The sequence below is a fragment of the Scomber japonicus genome, chromosome 4, assembly GCF_027409825.1.
Source record: "Scomber japonicus isolate fScoJap1 chromosome 4, fScoJap1.pri, whole genome shotgun sequence".
Taxonomy (NCBI): domain Eukaryota; kingdom Metazoa; phylum Chordata; class Actinopteri; order Scombriformes; family Scombridae; genus Scomber; species Scomber japonicus.
The window spans coordinates 19080284-19105090 of NC_070581.1; the positions used below are offsets into that span (position 1 = coordinate 19080284).

Sequence of the window (24807 nt, forward strand, 5' to 3'; positions counted from 1 at the left end):
GATTTTGTCTCTTTCGTTTTCATTTCCCGGAAGGCTCTAATGTGAAAATAGACTTTTTATTTCTTTGAAAGTAATATGAAGTCTTTACTTAAAATGGAGTTCAGGGAGGTTTAACCTGAAGATTATTTCAGTCATTGGACGAGTTGTAAATCCGAGTAAAAGGAAATTAACTTCATTTTATGGTACAATCGAAAAAAGGACTTTTCCATGGAGAACATTTCCCTGTCACCTTTGGTCAAGGTAAATTGTTCTCATTTACGAACTGTTTAATGTGTTGCCTTAAAAAGCACACAGAGGAGATTACGATTGTATCTCTGAGTATTAGTAACTATTGTTTATTGAAAACTTTTTGTAACCAACTCTGTTTCTAGACTGTAACAAACGTGCCTGTGTGTGTTTGTTTATTTGTGTGGGTGTACTTGTGTGTATAAACGTGAATATTCTGTAGCAAGAAAACGGAGCAAACAGTCCTTCAATGCTTACAAGGCAAGTCAACGTTCCCCCTAGTGGGCATCCCTCAGCCCCTAACCAGCTTCCTCTGGCCAGTCCTCCCACTCAGGAAGATCTGTGGCATCTACCTGGACGGCTGCGTGAGTCAAAGCCAAAGTCCTGAAAGTTACCTACTTACAACAAAGTAGATGAGCACCTTCCACTTGCACAGTTTATGAGTGTGTTTTTGAATCTATTTTCTAGGAATAAACCCATCACTGTGGGATAAGGATGATGTTGCCCACTGGCTCCACTGGGCTCAGAAGGAGTACTCACTGCGCCGGCCTGAGAAGGGGTGCTTTGAGATGAATGGCCGAGCCCTGTGCCTGCTCACAAAGGAAGATTTCAGACACCGCTGCCCCAGCTCAGGTAGAGTGTGTTTACAGAAAGAGGGTGTGCTGACTGCTTTCATGCCTGTTTTTTCATATGCACTCCTTTCTGCTGTTTCCTGCAGGTGATGTCCTGTATGAGATCCTACAGTGTGTAAAACAGCAGAGGAGGAGTGTGGTCTGCAACCCCCCAAATTCGTCTCCCTCCTTGGCAACCAGACACATCCAGACCACAGTCGGCCACCAGGTCCCTGCCCATAATATCCAAGAGCCACAATCTCCCACAGTCCAGGACACTTCAGGTCAGTAACATGATGTAACATATTCAGGATCAGTCACTCTACTTTATTTCACTAGTATGTTGTCAGATTCAGGTAATTTGACAGACATACAGCTAAACAAAGATATCAAGTGAAACACATGCAGGTGACATTGTTAGGCATTATATCCACAAGGTTGTGCTACACGTAGTGCAAAGCTGCATAGAGTGCAAAGCATACACACACACACACACATACACACAGTTGATTGATTGAGTTTGTTGTGTATTAAATCAATATTGCTTATCCTTATTAGACTGTTTGTCTGAATACCTTCTGATTAGCCACATGTGCAAACACGTCATACGGTAATTTGTACTATCTCATACAGTGTGTTTGTTTTACTTTGAGTGTTACGACAACCATTGATGTTTTTTTCAGTCTTATGCCCAAACTCTAAATCCTGAATTAAGCTACAATTTAAACCTTCGCTACGCTTTCTCAATACATGTGGGGACGTGTATGAGGAAGTAACCACAATGTCAAATGGCATGAAAAAGACCTGCATTATAAAGTCAAGCAAAAGTAATGGTAGCAAAATAAGTAGACAATAAAAAATTGCCATGTAGTACCTGGTCCAGATGTTGAGAAGTTTCATCGTTTGCAATGCATCATATTTAATGTACTGTGTTTTTCTTGTAAAAAATGTATTTGTAAACATACCCATTAGATAAACACAGAGAAGCAAAAATCACAGTATTTCCTTGTCACATTGCAATAAAGTACCAACATCTCAAAACTGTGCATAAGTACAGTAAAGGTATTTTGTTGCTTGATGACATTTTACCCTTAAATCGAGCAATACAAACACGTGCATTCCTCTTTTGTCCCCACCATAAAAAAGGGGCTTTCCACTCTAGGAAGTAGGATGCATGCCAGTGGGCGTGTTACAGTTACCTGGAAACCAATGATCTTATAACTCCAGAGTCCACAATAAAGACTTTATTTTACTCACTGTACGCAAATAGTGAAATGGCCTCCTGAATGTTGCATTAGTCTTTTATACACACATTATTGTAAATAAACTCTTCGAGCGACTGTAAATTCACTTTTGCTTTCAGTTTAGCTTTTTGTCACAGTTCCTTATATTTCTTTCTCACAGTTTCCCTTGCTTTCACCACTGCAGTGTCGGCAGCTGTTGTAACGACTGCGAGCAGCCAGACAGAGCCCATGTCACTACTCAGAGATCGCCCTTTGATCATATACACTTATCCTGCTCCTCTCACACATAGTAGTGGGTATAACAAACTACTATACCACATTTGGCAGCAGGTTTCATTATTAACTGTGATGTGTGATTATCTGTCCCTCTATCTCTCTGCCTCTGTATCTCTCTCTTTCTTAAATTGATAGCTGTAGCTGTCTCTACATCTCCCCCGAAAAAAGTCCTGTGTCCTCCCCAAACAGGGGTCATCATTCAGGAGCCTCTCAACCTGTCTAGCCGGGAGAAGCCTAGGAGCCCAATGCACAAAGCTAATGGCCGCATCCCAGGTATTATTTTGTTTTTCTATTCACTCTGAAAATATATAAAACAAACATACATGTGATCCTGAAGATAGTTCACAGATATACTGCAGTAAACATTAAATACATTTCAAAGCTGCATCAAGTTAACTTTGACCAGTAGGGGGTAGCAAAGCTCTATAACAAACAAGCCTTTAACAATACAATGAGTCCTCTTCCTAGCAACTAACACATTTTAAGTCCAATATTCAAATATCATACTCACTATGTAGCCCTGACCTGAAACTATGAACTGAAATTGACTACACTGCAAAAAGCTGAATATTGGGGTTGTTTCAAATAAGTAATTTTCTTCACTTGTACAGTAATAGCAAAAATCGTGGTTAATTGAGCAATAAAAGTGGCATAGAAACATGGGCAAGCCTACAGTCATGAGATTGAGTAGAATTTGAAAATGTTGTATTTGACCTGATCTCTTTCATTATGGGTATTTACTTAATAGAGCTTTAAATACCCCACATCAATGATAGTACTACAAGTTTTTGTAATATGATTCTTATTTCTATTTAAATCATTGCCAGAGTGCCGACTGCTATGGGACTACGTGTATCAGCTGTTGTGTGATGACCGTTACCAAGAATACATCCGATGGGAGGACCAGGACAGTCTGGTGTTCAGGGTGGTTGATCCCAACGGGCTGGCACGTCTCTGGGGAAACCACAAGGTGAGCAGCCAGGTTTCTGTGGTTCATCTTATAAGGCTAATAGAGACACAGGTGGAGAGACAAAAAGATGAAGCCCTTTAGCCTTTGGTGATATGTGATCTATTTTTACAGAACCGTGACAATATGACATATGAGAAAATGTCCCGTGCTTTGCGGCACTACTACAAGCTCAACATCATCAAAAAGGAGCGAGGACAGAAACTTCTCTTCAGGTCTCTGCCCCTTTTTCTTTGACATTATCTTTTTTGACTTCTCCCCACAGCATATAACACATTTATTGTTAATGCATCTCCCTTCTGGCTCAGGTTCCTTAAAACCCCACAGGACATCAAGAAACAGCAGGCTGACCCTCCAGAGTCCCCAGAACACACTCCTCCTCAGGACAGGGACTTTACAGACAGCAGTCCTGCACATGAGTTCATCGATGACCATTTTGAGGTTTCCCCTGATCGTGTTTCTCCACAGCCTCCTCCAACTGGTACTCCAGTCAGATAGAACAGCAGGATTAGATGTCCAAATATGGTACAAAAACAATTATTACAGGATAAAAAAGGAGATCCTGTATATCTGTCATGTGGTTTCAGCTTCAGAAAATGTACAAAATGCACAGCTAGGTGTAATGTCTTTGGCTTTTTGCACTGTGAAATAGCTTTTTATTTTGCTGTAAATCAATGTATGTATTGCTGTGATCAGAATGAACACTAATATTAAATGAGATGCAGCAGAATGGAGTGATTGTTTAGCCTGGGTATACCCATGCTCTCATTCGAGCAAGATTCTACTTCGCTGAGACGCAGTCTGGTGTTAGCCAGGCTTGTGATTGTTAGTCTTCACAAAAAAAAGTAAGGACACATTTTTGTGGAAGGTTGAATCCCAGTTTGTATAGACAGTTATTTCACAAATACTTTCCTATATTAGCTCCAAGACGAACTATTTGTTGCAAAGTGCAAATTAACCAGTTGGACATTGTCTATAGGCTAGTTGTAATCACACTTTATCCTGCCATGTCTGTTGACTAATCTTAAATAGTCTGGAGGCTAATTATAAGTGTTTTTCATGTTTTGTAAAATAAATATTTTGTATGGTATGGAAAGTGTGTGTGACGATCGTATAGTGTTTTTGTAATCATTTTGGTATCTCTCTCACTACCCAAATGATGAATACATTCAGGTATTAAGTTTATTTGAATACTTAAATGATTTGAATAATGTCGTAGAACAAGTATTAGTATATTATTATTATTATTATTATTATTATTATTATTATTATTATCATCATTATCATCATTATCATTGATAGTCATAGTCAGTGATGAGATTGACCTCTAGTTATTACAATTGATCTGTCATGGCTTCTAAATACATGGAATACACAAACTACTGACAACAAATGTTTAATTTACAGAAACTTTTAAGGGACAGAGATGAAAGTAAAATGGCACTTCATTTAGAGCATTAGCAAGCTCACAAGATATAGGCAACGTGAAGAATATGTAGCTGTTGTACTGAAAGTACTGTTGCAGTCCAATCCTATGTTTTTTTCTTTTTTTGAGTCATCATTTACTTAAATAAAGGCAAGGCAAGGCAGTTTAATTTATATAGCGCATTTCATACACAATGGCAACTCAAAGTGCTTTACATACAACAGAAACATGTACTTTGAGAAACATTAAAACATACAATTAACCCCCCACACCCTACACTAATAATAATAAAAAAAAATAGAAAGAGAGAAATAAAATACTAGAATAGAGCATTAAAAATGCGAGTCCGTAATTGTTGATTTGGACTTTTATGGAATTGTATTCCTCATCCATTAGTTCAGTATTGCCAAAATATGGAGCTTTTCAGTATCATGTGGAAGCAAGTCAGAGATAAGCAAACCAAAATATGTTCGCTTTTTACAGTAGGACCAGAAAAAGATTAAACAACACTGACAGTGTTGTATGCTATATCATGTGGGCATGACCAACATGGTATGTCTAATTGAGATTTTTTTTTAAAGCAGTGATTGTGAACTGTGAGAGCCACTCTTCATTGAATAACTCATCTCAGCTTGCTTTAACTCTGTTTCTAAAAGACAGTTACATTTTTGGAGAGCACTAGTGCTTGTCACCATCTATGATTGAAAACATTTCAACTGATAATTGACAGCATTTAGAAATGGCTCCAGGTGTATCCAGTTGTCAGTATAGAGAAGTTCCTCTGTCCATCTCCTTCTCTGGATCCGGATTCCTTGCCACCTACCAGTTAGGGGTTGCCCAGTGCTTACTAAATTATGCACCCAGGATTTTGCATACAGCACCTTTTGTTGTTGGTGCATCTGCTGGATCTCTGGTAGCAGCTGCTGTGGTCTGTGAAATGAGCCTGAGTAAGTGACTTTATATTTTGTCATGAATCTACTTCTGTAGCATGTTAATACTGTTTTTGACTTAGAAATTGTCTCTTTCACAGTTAACATTCGAGATGAAATGCTGAATTTTGCGAAACAGATGAAGTCTTTTCCACTTGGACCATTTAACCCCTCAATCAATGTTTTCCACTGGTTAAAGAATGTTTTACATAAACATCTTCCTTCTGAGGCACACCAAATGGCCAGTCGACGTCTCGCTGTGGCTGTAACCCGCCTGTCTGATGGCAAGACCTCTGTCATATCTGAATTCCACTCCAAAGAGGATGTGGTACAAGTGAGTTTTCACTACAGCTTCACATTATATTGATTTGTAAGAAGCAGTTAGAACAAAACAACCATTAACCACTTTTATTCCTTATACTGTCCTTAGGCTCTGCTATGTAGCTGCTTTGTGCCTGGGTACTGCGGTATGCTGCCTCCATCCTTCAAAGGAGAAGTAAGTATTATTTGTGGTATATTTTATGATATTCTCACTAACTCACTTGGAGCACATTGTTTAGTCTGCATCATATACATATTTGATCTTATCTCCCAGCATTATATGGATGGAGGTTTCAGCAGCATGCAACCTGTACTACCTCCACTCTGCAGTCACACCTTAACAGTGTCTCCATTTTCTGGAGAGACAGACATCTGTCCCCCAGACACACCGTGCATGTGGGACGTGGTAGTGAGTGGAACCACCTTCAAAGGCAACATGGCTAACAGTAAAAGGGTCATCAATGCCCTGTACCCCTTGGCTTTAGAGGTCAGTCCCTGTTGTATGCCAAACAGCCCATGTGCAGATGTTTATACTCAGAGGAAAAACTGTAGCATAAACATATCTGTCAATCTATATGTTTAACTTCTTCTTTGTTTGACTTCTGCCAAAAACCCACACCTGTTGATGATTCAATGTCAAATAATGGCATCTTGTCCAACTATAACTATACTATAACTATAATTTACCTATTGTTTATTATTACCTGTTGTTTACTCTATTAGTGTCTTATTGTATGGTATGCACTCAGTTTCTCCCATGGGGTAGATAAAGTATTTCTTATTGTATTTTGTATTGTATCAAAATGTAAGCCATACATTTACATGTATTTTTCTGTTTTTGTAAAATCTTCTTCAGACCCTGGAACAAGCATACCATAGTGGCTACAAAGATGCCATTAATTTTCTTCTGAGCAATGGTGGGTTAATTATATTCACTGTTAGGTGGGGCATAATGAGATGCTTTAATTTCTGTTATGTATGGATTTGACCTGACCTACTTTCTTTATTTGTTTGTCTCATCTTTCCCTCGCATACAGATCTTGCCCCATATTTGACGATACACAAAGTATCCCAAGTGCCACATAACTTTAACCAAACTAGAATGTTGAAACACCAGGAGACCACTATGGAGGAAGGGGAGGAGATGAAGGTGAAAAACAAGGCCACTATTTTGACATCTTTTACAGACAACAGACGCATGCAGACAGGCACTTCTACTGAATACCAATTGATGGGAAAAATTATGACTAAAGAACCTCCTCCCAATTGTGACACAGCAAAGAATGGTATGGATGACACACACACACTACACACTGATTTTTGTTCATTTTAAAATGTACAGAAAAATGGCGAAAAAGGATCTGTCTGTAGTTTGTCATATTGATATGCACTGTATATGTACATATTGATTTTCAATCCGCTAATAGTTCAGTTATGTACAAATTTAGTAAACAGCTGTCACTGTCACTTGAATTTGTAAGTTGTATATCCTGTGAAGAAAAATATTCCAATTGTTATACACAAAGTCTTGTTCTTGTGTTGAAGTATTGCTGGGCAACCAGATGATGTATCTCAGCATGTTTGGACTTCCTGCAAGAATCTTATCCAATTTGCTCCTGCCTCTCATGCTGGCATTCTTTGCAGTGCTCAAGAGTAGCCACAGGTAATCAACTGAACATACAGTACATAACAGAGACATGACTGCGATAACACCTCAGGATATTGAGGTCTGGTAGCTTGGAAACTTTCATGTATACCTCTGGTATAGGTAAAGTTTTCAGGTTTGAGGCAGATCTAGCAGCAACCATCCAACATTCACACTAACCAATCCAGACCAGTTCAACCCACATTTTATCCTGCCGAGTCTCTTGGCTTTGTTATTGTTCAGGTCATGGTAATGTCCTTACACTGGCATAATTTTAGCAATTACAAATGCATTGTTATTTGACTTGGTGATTCATCAGCTGACTGTGTCTTCTCTGTCTTCCACTGATATTCAGGCAGGCTCCAGACTTGGTTTACTGGATTTGGCGTGTCTTCAGACATTATAACTTCTTTCTTTTCAACATTATTGTCTGTAGCCTCAAGAAGAACATAAAGGACAGGTAAGATAACACCCTTAATGGAATAATTACACAATAATTGTAAATTGTATTCAAAGCTTTCAGAAATGTTGTTACATTTAATATTTTTCATGTCTCATCTCAACATGACTTGATCGGACTCAACTTGACCAGACTGTACTCATTTCTGTATTTTAGAGTAATGCCCATCACCTTGCTGTTGCAATGGCTGAAACTTCAGCAAGAATATGAGGTTCCCCAAAGACAGAGGCACTCAACACCTCACCATAAGCTTTCCTCTTCTGCCCACTCAGAAGATGCCTGGCACGGTAGTCTGCACAGACGGTTTGTCACCCCATCAAGCAACAAGAATTACAGAGAGCCTCTGACTTAAATATAGCTTACCAAACAGACATGTAAATAAGTGTATTCTGTGTATTCAGCTGGTTGCATGTATTTTGTAAAGTTAGGCTTTTCCTGAGTCCATATTGCCATTGACTGGGGCACCTAAGATATTTGAGTTTGGTTGAGCTTGGTTCTATTTAAAGTCGGATTCATTTAAGCAAAGATGGTTAAAATGTTTTTATTTTATTATACTGTTCAAAGTGTATCAGTGTGTCAATAGTGCAAACCTCCACTACACCTTAGGTTTAGTAGTAATTGGTTCTATTATAGTCCACATTAGTAGAATATTTTCAGCATGTAAAACTAAATAAAAAGGCGCCAAATACACAAGCAACACCAAACTTACATCATGGAAAGGTTTTTCAAGGAGAGCCTGTGTTTTGTCTGAAAATTTTGAGGCTGAAAAAATCAATTTTCTCCGCCTGAGAGCATGAATGTGAAAATGTTGTGTGGTTCTAATAATTAGGGAGTGGAGTCTTGGAAATCAATATATCTCGCTCTAAAAACTTTAATTGCCAACAGTGATTTCTGCTGTCAAATCATAAAAACTGATTGCGGCTAGTGTGAATGTCAGTGATTCATCAGCTGACTTGTGTGAAGTCATACATCCTGCTTATATTTTTTATTTTTGTTTTTAAACACTAATAAGTTAAGTAATGTTTTAGGGCAATATTCAACACAAATATACTTGTGGTTTGAATCCAGTTGGGAGTTTAGCCTCAGGGTGCTTATCCAGAGTGTTCCTAATTTCATCTTCCCACGAGAGGTAACACCTAGTCCTGTGATGTGCCATGTGAACATTGTACTCTTTCACTCCTCGTCCCCTCAAGTCTAACCATTTGCTATACCACATCACTGTACATCAATTTAACATTGACAAAAAGTGGCCTCTAGCATTTTCTCATCTCCGGTTTATAATTCGCTGAAATAAAATCCAGGAATTCAGAGAAATTACACTTTGATGTTGTAGGAGCAGAAACCATTGACTCCCTCCATCACTCCATTGTAAAATATCACAACCATGATAAAATGCTTTTCGAATCTAGTTTTTGAATGCTATTGAATAAACAGTGTTCATTTTGTTTGTTTTGTTCAATGATTTTCTTTCTTCTTCTTTTTTAAGGTATGTGTTGCTGTGGCTAGCTCTTAATTACCTGCCTTTGCTTGCTGCCACTGTTTGAGAAACCTCTAGCTACTAGTTAAAATAATGATACAGATGAACACACCTTTATTATTTTTAATCTGGGGTGGGACAAAAGTATTGCAGTCAATCAGAAGACAAACTGCTGTGACCTGTGTCTGCCTTACTTATTATGTGGCTTTAGAAAAGCTTTTATCTAGATATCGTTTATTTTTTTAAAGATTTTGCCTGGCATTGACATGGGAAATAGAGGGGGGTGTGATATGCAGCAAAGGACCTCCAGCTGGGATTCAAACCGGGGTCAGTTGTGTATGTGGCATGTGCACTAACCACTCAACCACCTGCATGCCCACTTATTAAAAAAAGGGAGTTGCTGGGTTTATTTCCCTCATTTTGTTATGTTTGCCATTTTGAGGTCTTGGGGGAGGTGTTGCAGTATGTTTTTGTTTTTTTGACCAAGTCAAGCAGAGGATCAAAAGAAAATATTAGAAACACTTTAATTTATGAAATAATGTATAGGATTCAGCCCTTCTCAATACAATACTTTTTATACAGTCCTTACTTAAAGGGGGTTTCTCTTCTTTTAATTTCCCAGGATGAACTGACTTTAGAATGAAAACACTACATAATTTATTGGTCACAGTGACAATACAGTAAGTCTTTGGACAATTTAAATGCTGTTTCATAAAATGGCCACAAGATGGAGCACAATTTTTGATATCACGTGACATGACATCAAAAGGTCTACCAGAGCACACATCAAACAATAAATCTTTTTTTTTTTAAATCACTCTAATCCAGGGATTTGGATTGGGCATCTGTAAACTGTAACCGCTGTCTCCACCTACTTGAGAATACTCATTACATTGATTTACGAAAAATATGTGAAATATGGTGATGGAAAAGTAAAAATATGTCCTATTGTGAAATTATGATGAGATATTAATGCAAGGTCAAATGTCCCTAAACAGGACTAAACATTGGATATTGCAGTTCACGATTGGTGCGTTAATCCAGAAACTACAGGGCCTCCCCACCACAGAAATACTTGATCAGCTAATCCACCTTTCACACTCCTGGCCTAACAGTAACATGTGTTGGCACTGAGCTGGATCCGACTATTTGATATCTGTGCTCCATGTTCTTTTCATACAGATGGCCTATCACCTGTGGAGAGATCCTCTTATATAATGAGTGTGGATGGATCATACGGATAACACACACATCTGCTGCTGTCCTACACCAGCCACTGATCCAGCCAGTCAGTTGGCAACCAGATGGCCTTGTAAAGACAGAGAGGAGGCGGAGTGTGGTGTCTGTGCAATGGAAACATGCAGAGACTCATACATTCAGGATATGCAGGAAAAGAACAGATTCTGTAAACTGTAAATCAAAAGCATGCTATTTTCTTTTATTTTCTCTTCTCTTCTCTTCTCTTCTCTTCTCTTCTCTTCTCTTCTCTTCTCTTCTCTTCTCTTCTCTTCTCTTCTCTTCTCTCCTCTCCTCTCCTCTCCTCTCCTCTCCTCTCCTCTCCTCTCCTGCTGGAGAATCACAGGCCATAAAAATTTGATTTGAGGAAATGACTGACATGGCTAAAATTAGAGCACTGACTGCTACCAGTCTGTTTGATGATGATACCTCTAAAAGTACACTACTTTTTCACTAATCCGCTTGGTGACTGGGTGAAAAGCATGTATTTAGTGTGTATTTAGGCTGTGATGGCATTTGTTTGTGGGTGTTCACCATAATTTCTGATTCCAAAAAAGGAGGTTTGGTTCACAGAGAGGGGATGAACTTTGAGCTGATGAAGAGAGGTTGTGACCTTTACGGCCTGGAGTCTCCATCTAACTTTTTTTTTTTTTTTTTTTTTTTTTAAATAGGCTCACACATTAATCAATATGTGAAGTTAAGAAGAAAAAAGAAATCAGAAAGTGCTCCTTCTGTGCTGTCAAATGATAAATGCTTTGAGATGTTTAGGAGACACAGGACAGGAGGTGAAGCAAGGGGATTGTTTATGTCTGATTTGGGAGTAGTTCAAAATGAAAGACATAAAAAAGAAAGGGAGACCATAAACCGCACCATCCTTGGTTTACACATGCGCAGAGACTTTGTTGCATGTCATTCTACTGGGTGATTTTTTATGTCTGAAAATGATGTTAGGTACTGTACGTACTGTATCTCCTTTGCAGTCATCATTATATGTCAACCCAACTAAACACTTATGGGATATTTTGTGTGGGCCTGTGAGAGAGTTGTGTCCATCTTTATCATCAGATGAATGGTGTTTAATTAGTCATCCATTTCTGTAATTTGTCACTTGGTGTTAGTGCATGAAAGCTTGTGTTTGTGTGTATTTGTCCACTGATTTGCCCTTGAAAGAGGGTTTAAGGCACTAGAGATATGTTCTGTGCCTCATACTGTATAAACACTCACTTATGGTATTAACTCAGCCTGTGCATATATTTGTGTGTGTGTGCATTACTTTATGTGTAAGTGTGAGAGAGTGCATGTGTGTGGTCAGCCAGTCAGATGTTAGTCTAGTGTTTATTCTCCATCATATGACTGCTGAAGAAAAGCCTTTAAACTCTGTGAATCCCATATTCCCAACTAAAACATAAACACCAATGAATAGGACTCACTCATAGATTTTTGTCTTTTATCACACGCACACTTACATATACACACATATTATTGTATTGCTGCAATCACCTTATGTCTGCAAGATTCCCCTGTTTTTTTTTTTAGTATTGCCATTGTAAATTGGTATCACAATGATCTCCCCTGTTTGAGTGAATGTAATGTAAGTTTGATGAGTACTTCTAATGGCGCCTGCCTGTGAGCAATTGTGTTGCTTTAAATGCAGATGTTATTAATCTGCCAGACAGGAATTTACAAGAAATTACACATGAGAACAACAGAGACACTGCTGTATGACTGAATCATGAAAAGATGTGCTAAGTTATATAAAATTCTTCATTTTAAGATGCCCAGAACAAACATGACTAACTATCAGACAAACTATCTTTGTTTGTCTGTCTTGAAGATAGGTAATCTGTGGGATCTTGAGGGGATAATTCAGATTAATTCTGTCCACTCAATCAACAGAGCTAAACAGATGTCAGGTTTCACTGGGGAGCACAATTTACATGTTTTAATAGATGAGTGTGTTTTTATTTGTGTCTTTGCGTGTGTGTCCTCAGTGGATCTCTCAGACCATCAGCAGGATCCTGTGAGTAATAAACAGCAACAGATTGACAATTTTCTGTTTTTAATCATTTCCTCCTCCTCCTCCTCCTCCTCCTCACCCCCTCCCCCTGCTTCTCTTAAATTTAGAGCCTGGTTGATGACATGAAGAAATGCTGTGTTAAGGTGATGATTACCTGTACTAAGGAATGTCTCTTCCTTGTTAAACAGACTGGCAGCTCTCCAATTGTCTTAACCTTTGTTTCGTCCTCCCGGGTCAAATTGACCCCGTCTATTTTGACCTTCCTTTTTCCTTCCTCTTTCCTCCCTTGCTTCTTTCCATTCCTTTCCTTCTTTCCTCCCTTCCTTCCTTTGACTCGAGGACAACAGGAGGCTCAAATCTGTTTCATTCATCACATCTTCACCTCTCTCCTCTTTTGACATCTCCTCACTTTATCAATCATCCCTTTAAGTATACCCTGGTGGGAAATGAAATGCACTGTAGCCTTTAATAATGAAAATAATGTTTTATTAGATTCTATTTGTGTGCATATTAACCACTTAACACACGCCCCTGTTTTTTATATATAGACTAAGATGAACAAATTTAGATTTTAATAAAGAGCTACGTTTGGGATTGTCACTAGTATATGTTATACTTCATTATTATGATAATTTTTTGCTATATTAGAACCCTTTTGTCTGTTAACATAGCATCCCTGTGTTTACCTTTTCTCTTGCTTCCCTCTGTGTTTAGAACAATACTGGAAAAGATGGGCATGGAGGGGAAGGTCCAGCCCCACCAGGCGAAAAAGAAGTGGTGATTTTATGTTAATGTTTAAAATAAAAAATATTGTCAATTGTTACACGTTGTCTATTCCATTTAGTATTTACAACTTAAGTACAATTTATAACAGGGCTAACAAACGGCATAAAGTGCTACTGTTCAGGAAGAACAAGGGATTAAATATTTTCTTTTATTATCAAGTGATGAAACATTTAACTATTTACAAAAAATACATCAGGAATAACTATTTACAGATTATTATTATTTTATTATTCTTTCTCTTGTGTGTTTTCCTTCTTTCTTCTCCTTTCTTTCTTTCTTTCTTTCTTTCTTGTGTGTTTTCCTTCTTTCTTCTCCTTTCCTTTATTCTTCTCCTTTCTTCTCTCTTATAATTTTGTCAGCTTTTTCACCGTCTTTTCGGTCTTTCTCGTCTTATGGGCGGGAACAGCTGGTGACGCAACCAGGAAATGCCTCGAAGGCTAGACCGTCTCATTTAACAACGGTTGATGCAGCCTTCGGAGGTTCCTCAGAAGGCTGCATCCTTCGAAGGCTTGTGGCTTGTATGTGGTGTCTTCAGAAGCAGGAGAGGCTCACGGTCGTAAACATCTAGTCACGTGTACTCTGAGATGGACGTGCAGGTCAGGAAATGACGTAAACGGACCGTATATGGTTTGTTATTTGTGTTATTACGTTACGTGTTGGACTAAATACATGGACATATTGAGGAAAGTATTCCGGTTTTATGGAAACGGATTTCATATTTCACAAGAATGGATACTTGGCGAGCTGTACAGAAAGTCCTGAGTCATAAGATGATCGTTGTGGATAAAGGGAAGACTTTGAAGGTATGTAGGCATTATAGCTTGTCTTACTTAGCTCAGGGGCTAGCCGAGCTAATCGCTAATACTATTACGGCTGTGAGCAACCATATAAGTCGTGAGTGGTCTTGAATGAATCAGGACAATCTAACCTCTCTAACAATGTACGGCATGAATATATATGTTTAAGGGTTGGTGTTTAAAACATCCAGAAGAACTTGTGGCTACCTCCTAACATCCGTCCCGTTCCGTAGACGGAACAGCGTGCGTTAAGTGGTTAAACATCATGACAATAATCAATTATATTAACATGTTATTCACAATGAAAAGGTGTAAATTCTAAGGTTTTACACCTCAAATGAACTTTCCACCCGGAATAAAGACATCATAGTGCGAGACTTTCCAGACATTGTGAACGACATGCTAAATCCTTTCTTTCATTTGTAGTACAGGCCTTGGGACACATCCTGTTGCTTACCAGCCACAGTGTTGCTATTGAACAACACTGTGTCTATTGCTATTGAGAAGGAGTTACTGATTTCTACATACAGAACCTTTAAGTGCCATTTTATTTTGCTTCTGTGACATTGGTAATGCAGATGGGTGAGTTATTGTGAAATATTTATGTTTTCTGGTTAAGGCCAAAGGTTTGAACCTAAAATAAATAAGAGTAAGATGTTAAAATAACCTGGAAGGGTTTAAATTAAACTAGATTGAGAAAATAGTTGAGTTAACTCAAAAAGGAGAAATGGAAGCAAAACCCTAAAATAGGAACTTAAAGGTCCCATAGTCAAAAAACCATCTTTTGAATGAAATTGAATGAGTTTTTGCATATTAATACTAACTTTTCTAGATAAACAAGCTGGCCTTTGAACTTTCTTTCTAGTCCAAGGTCTATTATTGCCTATGCTTTGATTCATCCACTGCTCCTCCAAACCTAAGCTCTGGTCCTATTGAGCTGTTAACCCTCCCAGGTGCTACACAGGACTCTTGAGATTTAAAGTTTCAAACTTGTGTGTTAAAGTCAATGTTAATGAAGAGGTTACTACTTGAATGTATCCCATGACTGTCTGCAATGAAACACAGTTTTGTTCTGAATTGATCTCATAAGAAGATGGATTAACCACCAATGCCGACTGGCAGATAAGTGCATAACATACAGTGGAAAACTTTCTCAATGCACAGTTGACATGGTTGTATCGGCACTGCTTTGAGAGTGTTCTCTATTTACAGAATGACCTGCTTTGCATACAGTTATACTCATTCATACTATGTGCTGTACAACCATAGCCTGATTTGTCAGATGTTCCAGTGGAGCACTTCAGGGTTGAGTTTCTTGCTGTATTTTGCCATGGTCTATTTTGTACGAGCAACATCTTTTGCATGCCTGTCTGTCCTGGGAGAATACTTGCTCCTCTGTTGTGCTTCCTGAGGTTTTTTTCTATTTTTTATATAATTTTTTTTAAAGGGATTCTTTCCCTGATGATTGTAAAGCCTCCTTAGGCAAATTTGTAATTTGTGAGATGGGTGTTATAAATAAAATTGATTTGACTTGACTTAAATTTAGGGCATGAGAGATAGGGGAGTGTTGCTCCACCTTTCAGTCATAAGAAGAGGAAAACTTTATATCAGACACATCTGTATGTCGAAATATAAAAAAAATAAGTAAGTAAGTACATCTATTTAAAAACTGGCCATCAGTCCTGCATGTGAGACCTCAAGACAGATAAAATAGACTAGAGATGAGTTCAGTAAATTTGTTGACTCTTAAGATAAGATACACCTACTGTCATGACAACACTGACAAAATTACAATTTTGTCTAAATCAAAAAAAGTGCATCTTACCTGTGCTGTGTGTATAGCAGTGAGCTATTATCACCAGACAGTTAATTATAGATGAAGATGTACAAAAGTGAATAACACACACACACACACACACACACACACACACACACACACACACACACACACACACACACACAAACACAGCTTGAACAGAAATAAACACTGTGCTAATTCTTTCCTGTGTGTCACACAAACTCTCTCTCCATCCTACGCCTATTGTGCCCCCCTCTGTCTATCTTTTCACTTGCCTCTCATATCTCTCACTCCGTCGTGGAACTTTCCATCAAAGCATCTCGTTAATGATGGAGAACACTCATGCATCTTTAAGCACTCGACAGGGATATTCCACTGTGATGTTCCAGCTCTTTGATCACACAAACTCACAAAGTCAACAGTATAGTTTAAGTTAATTTGCACTTGAATAACAAAAGGGTGGAAATAAAGGAACACATACTTCAGTTTAACTGGGAAGTTAGGCACTGAAAAGAAGAGCAGAAGAATCCTGATTTGGCCCACATTTGTATTTATGTTATGTGCAAATATGTGAAAGCATATATCTCGTAGTTGTGCATGTTGGTTTATGTGTGTGTGGGCCTTTGGAAGCCCGAAAAAATCTAATGTCACCCCAGCAGATTAACTTCAAATACTGCATGCAAAAAATAACACTCCAGTTGGCATCTACATATGCATGATTATGGGTGATTTTTGCACCTGCATGAATGTGACCCACACTCTTATGGATAGCACTCAATCTTATATGTTTAAATTCAGATTCAATTCAGATTTTTTTTTCTTACAGTATGTGTGTGGGAGATTTGTGAGTGTACATATAGCACATTGGTGTATACAAAGACCCAAAGCTAGGATGTCACGTCAAGGCTTGCCTTTGAGCCACAAACTTCTGTAGTCTCTCATTCAGCTTTGGTGTTTATCAAACAAGTAGAGTGCTACTTTCCAAATTCTCCTAAAAGCTCCCTTCAGAGTATGTGTATTAGTGTATAGGCCTCTTATAGTTAAGTGACAGAAAAATCCTCATTCCAAAACCTTAAGAGTCCTTAGGTTTTCTACCTCACACACCTCAGAAACAAACAATTAAAACAAGATTGATTACATTATGCATTTAAGAACATTGTAGATTATATGTAGGTATTCTTTTTGAAAAAGAAGATTTTTGGGTAACTACTACTAAAATTCATTAAAATATACTTGTATGCCTCCTAAATGTAACAGATACAAGTTTTGGTTTTACAAATAAGATGTTCTATGAATTTGTAATTTATGATATATAAATCTATATATAATACTTGATTTACTTACACAACAAATATGTAAAGTGACCTGGTAATATTAGTCAATTTGGATAATCCCTTGGATTACATTACTCATTTACATTACAATTTTCATGAGGTATCTAGTGACTGTGATGGATTACAATGTTAGTGACCTACCTGATCTTGACATGGATTCAGTCGTATTGACTGACTGTGGCTTAAACCTCACAGTGCCATGAGAATATGGAGCACAACACATGCACACACGCACATTCTTGATAAATCACCAGAAAGAGACACTAGGATTAATATTCAAAGCGGTTTTAATCCTGGCTGATTTGATGGCTGATATTTGGATTTAGCATTTGGATGGGTATATCATTTTCAAATATGAGTCTGAATCCATGGCTCAACGATGTTTTTGTTTGAAATTCAGCTGTTATTGCAAGATTAAAAACATGGATCATCATCTGACAAATATTCTATTTTAGAGAAGATGCTCCAATAATCTGTGTAATTCTGCAAGTAAATTAGCTTAATAGTAACAGTACGTTTTTCAACAATCCTGTACTGTTTAAACACTGTCCAGCACAGAGTAATGATGCATCAGTTTAAATGAGAGGTATAAAAACATTTGAATGACAGAAAGAGACTACATGTGTAAATGGAGATGTGCATTTTGAAGGAAGTAGGGCTTAGGAGCAGCAGGCAGAGGAAAAGACTGTTTTAGTCAGGTTTCAGGCTCACATTAGCCCTTTGAATAAAAGTCATGGGAGACATGAGCTGTAAAGCAAACAGCAAAGCACACAGCTAAGCAGGCTGCTGGATATAATACATGTTAATTTTCGGTTAGACCAGTCGCTCCTTATCCTGCCTTTGGCATATGAAAAAAAGGTTTATAATATTTTAATGAATACATTTTGCTTCTGTATGTCTCTGGAGAGTGTTGTGACATCCTTGCAGAAACTATCTGCTACTATCACTGACAAGGAGACCGTTAAAATATTATGTTGAGTGAATGGTGTATCAGCTGAGACTTTTATAGATTCAAATATTAAATAAGTGCCTTTAGGGATAAAGTTTTTGAAAATTGATCACTCACCAATGCTACTAAGAAGCAGTTGAAACATAAAAAAGTCTATATCATTTTGTACTTCAGATTAAATAAAGGACAATTATTGTACTACCACATGTCAAATCAGTTTGCTTTCCGTTCGTCATGTGTTTGTGTGACACTGATTTATGTGCGTGTCAAAAATCTATTTGGCTTGCAGCCTATTCTCACCACCTGCTTGTAACCTATCTATGTGCTTCACAGTCCATTACCACAGACCAGGTAGCGTGTGAACTTTCGTTTTCTGTCTCTTCCCAAGTGACGTTAATCGCCCCTTCCTCTCTTTTTATTGGCAGCTCTGTTTTCACCCTTTATCCTTAGATGTCCCTCTTTTTTAATGGTCCTGTAATAATCTCTGTCATACATCCATTCATAGTCTCGGGTTACTTTCAACTGCACAACAATCTGGGCCGTTATTGTACCCGACCCAGCATAAAAACACAACAGTTGTGATGTGACAGAAAGAAATTCAGCTCTGAAAGTTGAACAATAGGCTTATCTTACATTATTGTTATTATTTTAATTATTTTAACAACTCACCATGACTGCCTAGTATGTTAGGGTTAGGGATTGACCCCAGTCTGAGATAAGGTGTTGAGGTGAGTCCGGTAAGAAAGGTATCAGGTGAAAGCTAACTAGCATCTATGTCAACCAGAGGCCGGCATCCTGTTGTTGTCTGGATGACTTCCAGTGATACGGTTGCTACACTGCCCTACATGCCTTGTTGATGTGATCCTTTCTTGGTGTGTGTGTGTGTGTGGAGGACGGGGTGGGTAGCACTAACATTACAGTGAAAGCAGAGACAGGTTACTGAAACTAATGACTAAATCTTATATAACATGAGGGATTTTCTCCCCTGAAGGGAAACACTAATGAAGACAAGGAGAGAACACAAGAATGTTAACTCTCTGTCTCTCTCTCTCTTACACACACAAAATTATATAAACACATCCAAGCACAAAAAACATGAGGCGACATGATGTAAAATCCCAGAATATATTGCATCTACATTACAGTAAATCATATACTGAAATGTTATCATACATAAAAATACAAATACAGTGCACTGGTCTTACCGGTGTAATAAAACCTGGCCTGCTGTGGCCATGATGATGCAGGTAATCACTTCAGGCCAGTCTACCTATGAACTTGTACAACCATGGCTTCATAGACGAAGGCCTGACTATATCATAAAAACTGAGTACCATAATCATGATCACCACAAAACTGATTATCAAACATACAGAAAACACATACATGAAATCCTGGTTTAATCATTATGCTTCACCAGAAGTTCAGACAAACATTACATGAGTCTAAAGCTAGTTTGAGATAATGATATATCGTATTCCTGGATTTGGACTCACATGTCACTTTCAAAAATTTCTTTTAAACATGTTATAAAAGAAATACTAATACATTACACTGATACAGCATAATTTACATTTACTCCTGCAAAATAAGACTGGTCATGGAACATTTTGACCCACTGTCACGTGAACCTGGAACAGCTCCCTTTATTCCCTTTTTTCAGCAATTGTCTTTGGCTTCTTCCTTCTTTGTCTCACTTTCTCAAAGTTTTTACATAATTTTCTGATCATGGTGTAACAGGTTTACTTTCTCAATGTGATATCCACAAATTTACAAAAATAATTATGTTTATAACATGAGATGTACATTTTCAAGGACAGCATCTTTCTTATAAAGAGATATGATTCCTTATACTTTGGACATGGTCATTTGTATTTCATGTCAGAAGCATTTCTTTGTGGGATTTATTTTTATTTTCATTTTAAAAAAAACAAAAAACCCTTCAATTATGTTGTTAAAATAAGTTTTAGTTATCTGCTCACAAGAAAAAAAATATGCTAGAATTGAGAAAAGTTACAACTTCTACATTTTTAACCAAGCTGAAATCAAAAATACTGAGCACATATGCATGATAAACATACAGATATTAAGATATGTATGGCAAATTAAAAAAATATCTAAGCATTACATGATTTAAGGCACTCCATTATAATACATACTGTGGAGTCACATTGCGATCAATAATGGAGGATTCTTACCCATGCTACTTGTCAAACAATGAATACATACAATAAAAATGTGACACATTTTTAAATAAATATATATAACAGGGCAATAATCTAGAAACTAAACACAAGTTACTCATTCAAGACACAAAAGGGAACATTTTGTTTTTATGTATTGTTAGTTTGTGTTTATGATCTTTTTTACAACCATGGTCTTGTCTGTGATCATTCTTATCAGTTATGATCTTGCAGTTACCTGTAGATTGTGGCAGTGGCAGTGGCAGCAACTACTGGAGCCACTATTGTCTTTGACAATGTTTTTAAAGACGGAAAATGAAAGGTACAACCGACAATGTCCAATATGAATGTCACCTCCAGCCTTATCTTGTTAAACTAGGAATTTCGTGCTGCACAGACAGACTTAAATGATGTCACTCATCTTTATGTAACCTATAAACCATTGTACAAATCCAATGATTTATCAACTATTCCAGCAGCAGAAAGGTAATTCCTTTAAGCTGAATTGGGAAGTGGCTCTGCAATGTTGTGGACGGTTATAATTATGTGAACATTTTGGGTTGTGAAATTTAACTTTTGACTTTAGTATTCATTCAAGCTAGAGTGCAGGACTTTTGTCTACCCTTTCTGGCAGTGAGAGTTAATACAAAACACTGCTGACACATGTTTATATCACAGGGTTTGTCATAAACTCTCAGTCCATACTGTTGCAGCTATAAAATGTTACACTAATTTTTTGAGCATCACACAACCCCTGCAAAATGACTAAGTTCACTGTCAGAATTTGAACCATTTGGTCTGATAACGTGTAAAGTTTAGATGAGCTGCACGATTAAATTATTTTATCCCCATTCAAGTTAGTAGAGGACTGGTCTCCGGTGCACATGTGTAGGATACATTCATTCATCCAGCATTGGCATGTTGTCACTGACACCAGACTTAACTCTGTATACTGTCAAATACACAGACAAAAACCTATCTGGCAGTGATAGGCTTAATCAGCAATGTGTGAAACAGTTTTACGAAGGCTGTAATAAAAAGGACGTTCATTTATATGTAAAAGTTCTGAACTGCAGGTTTAAACTTGTTTTATTTAAACCTTTCTGAGACCAGAAGTTGTTTTAAGAGTCCTTGGGCCATGTTTTTGTGGAGGTGCAATGACTAGCGCAAGTACTGTAGTGCTTCAACAGTTTTGCATTTTCTTCACTTTGCACATCTGTGTGGTATTTTAGTGACCATCATAGTGCACATGGTGCACAGATGGAAGGACAGGCACACACAGTTTGGAGGCTCATTCAAATAAAGTAGCACAAAGATATTTGTTGTATGCTTTGTTGTATACCAGTTGATGTACTGTGCCAGAGTGACTTATAGCCAATTTTCATCTGCACACCACACACAGGATTCTGGACATAAACAAAATATCTGGTGTCAGCGTCCTACATTTTGAATGCCTACCATCTGTGTTTGCCAGCACAATGGGATTGGGAAAACAATTCAGTGGTGTATAAACATAAAATTCTATTACACAGGGTCTCCAAAGTGAAGCTGATGAGTAAAACATCACAAGCAATAGGATTAATGGCCGAACAATAAAACCAACATTATTAAGATGATTTTTTACATACTGCTGTGACAATAAAGGATTTTTTTTTCTATGCAACTAAATTTTTTTAACTAAAGTAAACTTAAAATGTACTGACATACACATCCTGAACATGAATGTAGTGAATTCTGTCCAATACTGTTGGAGTAATTTTTACATTAGAAACAAAAGAGGTAAGTACGGTACACCTTGTATATGATTATAAAACACACTCACAGGTGGGAAATCTCATTGATTCCATCAGACCATTACTTGCGAGGAAATCAAAACAGTTTCCTCAGTATTCTATTATTTTATATTCCTTACCTGCTTAGTGGTAAAGTCTCTGTAAAATAGTCCCTAAATACTGTTCTTCTACAGTTATTACACTTTTTCAGTCTGCTAGATGCCATTGGCTTTACTGAGCGAGGTGGTGCTACTTTCTTTGGTGTCTGAGTCAGTCTTCATGGCTTGCTCAAGAGCATCTGCCAGAGGCAACTTGTCCTCTGCTTCCGTCTCTCTGTGGTAAAAGTAGTTGAAATTTGAGACAATGACGGGAACAGGCAAAGCAATGGTCAGCACACCAGCAATGGCACACAAGGTGCCCACCATTTTACCCCCCATGGTAATAGGACACATGTCTCCGTAGCCTACAGTGGTCATGGTGACCACAGCCCACCAGAAGCCATCAGGTATGCTGACAAATTGTGTGTTAGGCTCATCTACTTCAGCAAAGTAGATAGCACTGGAGAAAAGGATGACACCGATGAAGAGGAAGAAGATGAGCAAGCCAAGCTCACGCATGCTAGCTTTCAGAGTCTGTCCTAGGATCTGTAGTCCCTTGGAATGACGTGAGAGTTTGAATATACGAAAGACCCGGACCAAACGGATGATACGTAGAATGGCCAAAGACATGTTCTGCCCTGAACTCTCTTGAGGTGTTGTGACCAATTCTGTTACCAGAGTAACAAAATAGGGGATAATGGATATTATGTCAATGATGTTCATGAGGTTGTTGAAAAATTCCTTTTTGCTTGGACAGACTACAAATCGCACACAGAGCTCAAAGAAGAACCAAGCAATGCAGGCCGTCTCAATAATGAAGAAGGGATCAGAGAAAGTTGTGGGCTTTCCACTTGGTGGGGCCACAGAAGTGTAGCCACTGGTTTGGTTGAAAGGCAGTGCTGCTGTGGGCACAATTGTGTCAGTGTCATCTCTGAATTCTGGCAGTGTTTCCATGCAGAAAATAATAATGGATATGACAATAACAAAAACAGACACCAATGCTACACCCCGGGCTGCATTGGAGCTTTCTGGGTACTCAAACAGCAACCAGAATTGCTTATATATGTCATTATCAGGTAGAGGGATCTCGACATCCTTTATGAATCCCTCGTCCTCTCTGAATTGCTCCATGGCCTCGTTTCCAAGCTCGTAGAACACAATTTCATCTGCAAACACATCTAGGGGAACATTAGCTGGACGTCTGATCTTACCCCCTGACTGGTAGTAATACAAAATCCCATCAAAACTGGGTCGGTTCCGATCAAAGAAGTACTCATTCCTCATGGGATCAAAATAGTTCATCCTCTTGAAAGGATTTCCTAGCAATGTGTCAGGAAATTGGTCCAATGTTTTGAGCTGTGTCTCAAAACGGAGACCTGCAATGTTAATAATGACTTTCTGGTCTCCATCATCCAGCCCTCGTTTATCTACAAACAGATCCTCGCAGCACTCCTTAGCAAGTCGGCTGAAGATCGTCTCACTCTCCTTGGTGCCTTCACTTCTTAGCAGTAATTTCCAGTTGGAGATCATACTGGCACAGCTAGTGCGCCCATGTCTGCTTGGAGTTGGCATCGGTGGAGACTGTGGTATTTCCAATGTCTGTGTCTGTGTTATGGGCAAAGATAAGGTGGAATCCCAAATGCTGGATGTCAGTGAGAGACTGTGGTGGGAAGGCGTAGAATAAAGTTGAGGGACTCGCAGATGGTAGTTGCTGACTGGGCTGTTGTTCTCTGGGGGAATGTCCACAGTGAGGGCTGTGGTCTCATCTGCATCGGTGTCCATCTCATCCTCAAGGCTGCCATCAAGTTCACCCAGGCTCTCAAGGTCTACCAGAGCCACCTCCATGGCTGCAGTTCAGCCAATGCAAAGCCGTGGGACCCCAGGATATAACAATCACACACACACATAGACAGACGGATGGGAGGTTCACTGGTCAGGATCTTCAGTAGGACTTAAAGTAACAAGAACTATTTTTTCCCCTCCAACACCTGTGGAATGAGAAATAGAAAGAGATAGAGTCAGTGTGTTTTTGACAGTGTATGCATGAGGGGTTTGTTTTGTGTTAATTATCAGGTGACAAGAATATGACGTCTGGAAGCAAACATTCAATCATTACTCCTTGTTTCTTAGACACCCATCTCTTTGGAAACCAATAGCAAGAGAAAGCGAGAGAGAGAAAGAGAAAGAAATAGGAGGAGAAAGTGGAGAAGGCAGGAAAATGAAAGAACAAACAAAAGTGATGTCAACAATAGGAAA

At 38.3% G+C, this 24807-nt stretch overlaps 3 protein-coding genes across 6 annotated transcripts; 2 read left to right on the top strand and 1 right to left on the bottom strand.

The window, feature by feature from the left end:
* The first annotated feature begins 15 nt into the window (after window positions 1–15).
* etv7 (ETS variant transcription factor 7) lies at window positions 16–4413 on the top strand. 4 transcript variants are annotated; one of them, XM_053318270.1, is made up of 9 exons: window positions 16–240; window positions 449–590; window positions 694–858; window positions 944–1120; window positions 2241–2372; window positions 2492–2629; window positions 3184–3326; window positions 3438–3538; window positions 3632–4413. In XM_053318270.1, exons 1-9 carry the CDS (start codon window positions 208–210, stop codon window positions 3819–3821), a joined length of 1221 nt encoding a protein of 406 aa, XP_053174245.1. In that variant the 5' UTR covers window positions 16–207; the 3' UTR covers window positions 3822–4413. The 4 variants fall into 4 exon arrangements, with proteins under 4 accessions (XP_053174245.1, XP_053174247.1, XP_053174248.1 ...); XM_053318271.1 differs by having other exon boundaries at window positions 17–240; window positions 2265–2372; XM_053318272.1 differs by lacking the exon at window positions 2241–2372.
* An 875-nt stretch (window positions 4414–5288) lies between these two features.
* On the top strand, window positions 5289–8456 carry pnpla1 (patatin-like phospholipase domain containing 1). The gene is made up of 8 exons (XM_053317965.1): window positions 5289–5696; window positions 5780–6012; window positions 6109–6174; window positions 6274–6486; window positions 6856–6916; window positions 7545–7662; window positions 8000–8104; window positions 8261–8456. Exons 1-8 carry the CDS (start codon window positions 5489–5491, stop codon window positions 8454–8456), a joined length of 1200 nt encoding a protein of 399 aa, XP_053173940.1. The 5' UTR covers window positions 5289–5488.
* Window positions 8457–22668: 14212 nt separating this feature from the next.
* kcna10a (potassium voltage-gated channel, shaker-related subfamily, member 10a) lies at window positions 22669–24396 on the bottom strand. The gene has a single exon (XM_053318262.1). The coding sequence runs from the start codon at window positions 24394–24396 to the stop codon at window positions 22669–22671; it is 1728 nt and encodes a 575-aa protein (XP_053174237.1).
* Between the last annotated feature and the right edge of the window lie 411 nt (window positions 24397–24807).

Excerpts from the sequence above, each read along its gene's own strand:
- etv7 (XM_053318270.1), top strand. The coding sequence starts at position 208 with ATGGAGAACATTTCCCTGTCACCTTTGGTCAAG. Across the intron at positions 241-448 it reads CCCTGTCACCTTTGGTCAAG|CAAGAAAACGGAGCAAACAG; the intron begins GTAAATTGTTCT and ends AATATTCTGTAG. Across the intron at positions 859-943 it reads ACACCGCTGCCCCAGCTCAG|GTGATGTCCTGTATGAGATC; the intron begins GTAGAGTGTGTT and ends TGTTTCCTGCAG.
- pnpla1 (XM_053317965.1), top strand. The coding sequence starts at position 5,489 with ATGGCTCCAGGTGTATCCAGTTGTCAGTATAGAGAAGTTCCTCTGTCC. Across the intron at positions 6,013-6,108 it reads CCAAAGAGGATGTGGTACAA|GCTCTGCTATGTAGCTGCTT; the intron begins GTGAGTTTTCAC and ends TACTGTCCTTAG. Across the intron at positions 6,175-6,273 it reads CTCCATCCTTCAAAGGAGAA|CATTATATGGATGGAGGTTT; the intron begins GTAAGTATTATT and ends CTTATCTCCCAG.
- kcna10a (XM_053318262.1), bottom strand. The coding sequence starts at position 24,396 with ATGGAGGTGGCTCTGGTAGACCTTGAGAGCCTGGGTGAACTTGATGGC.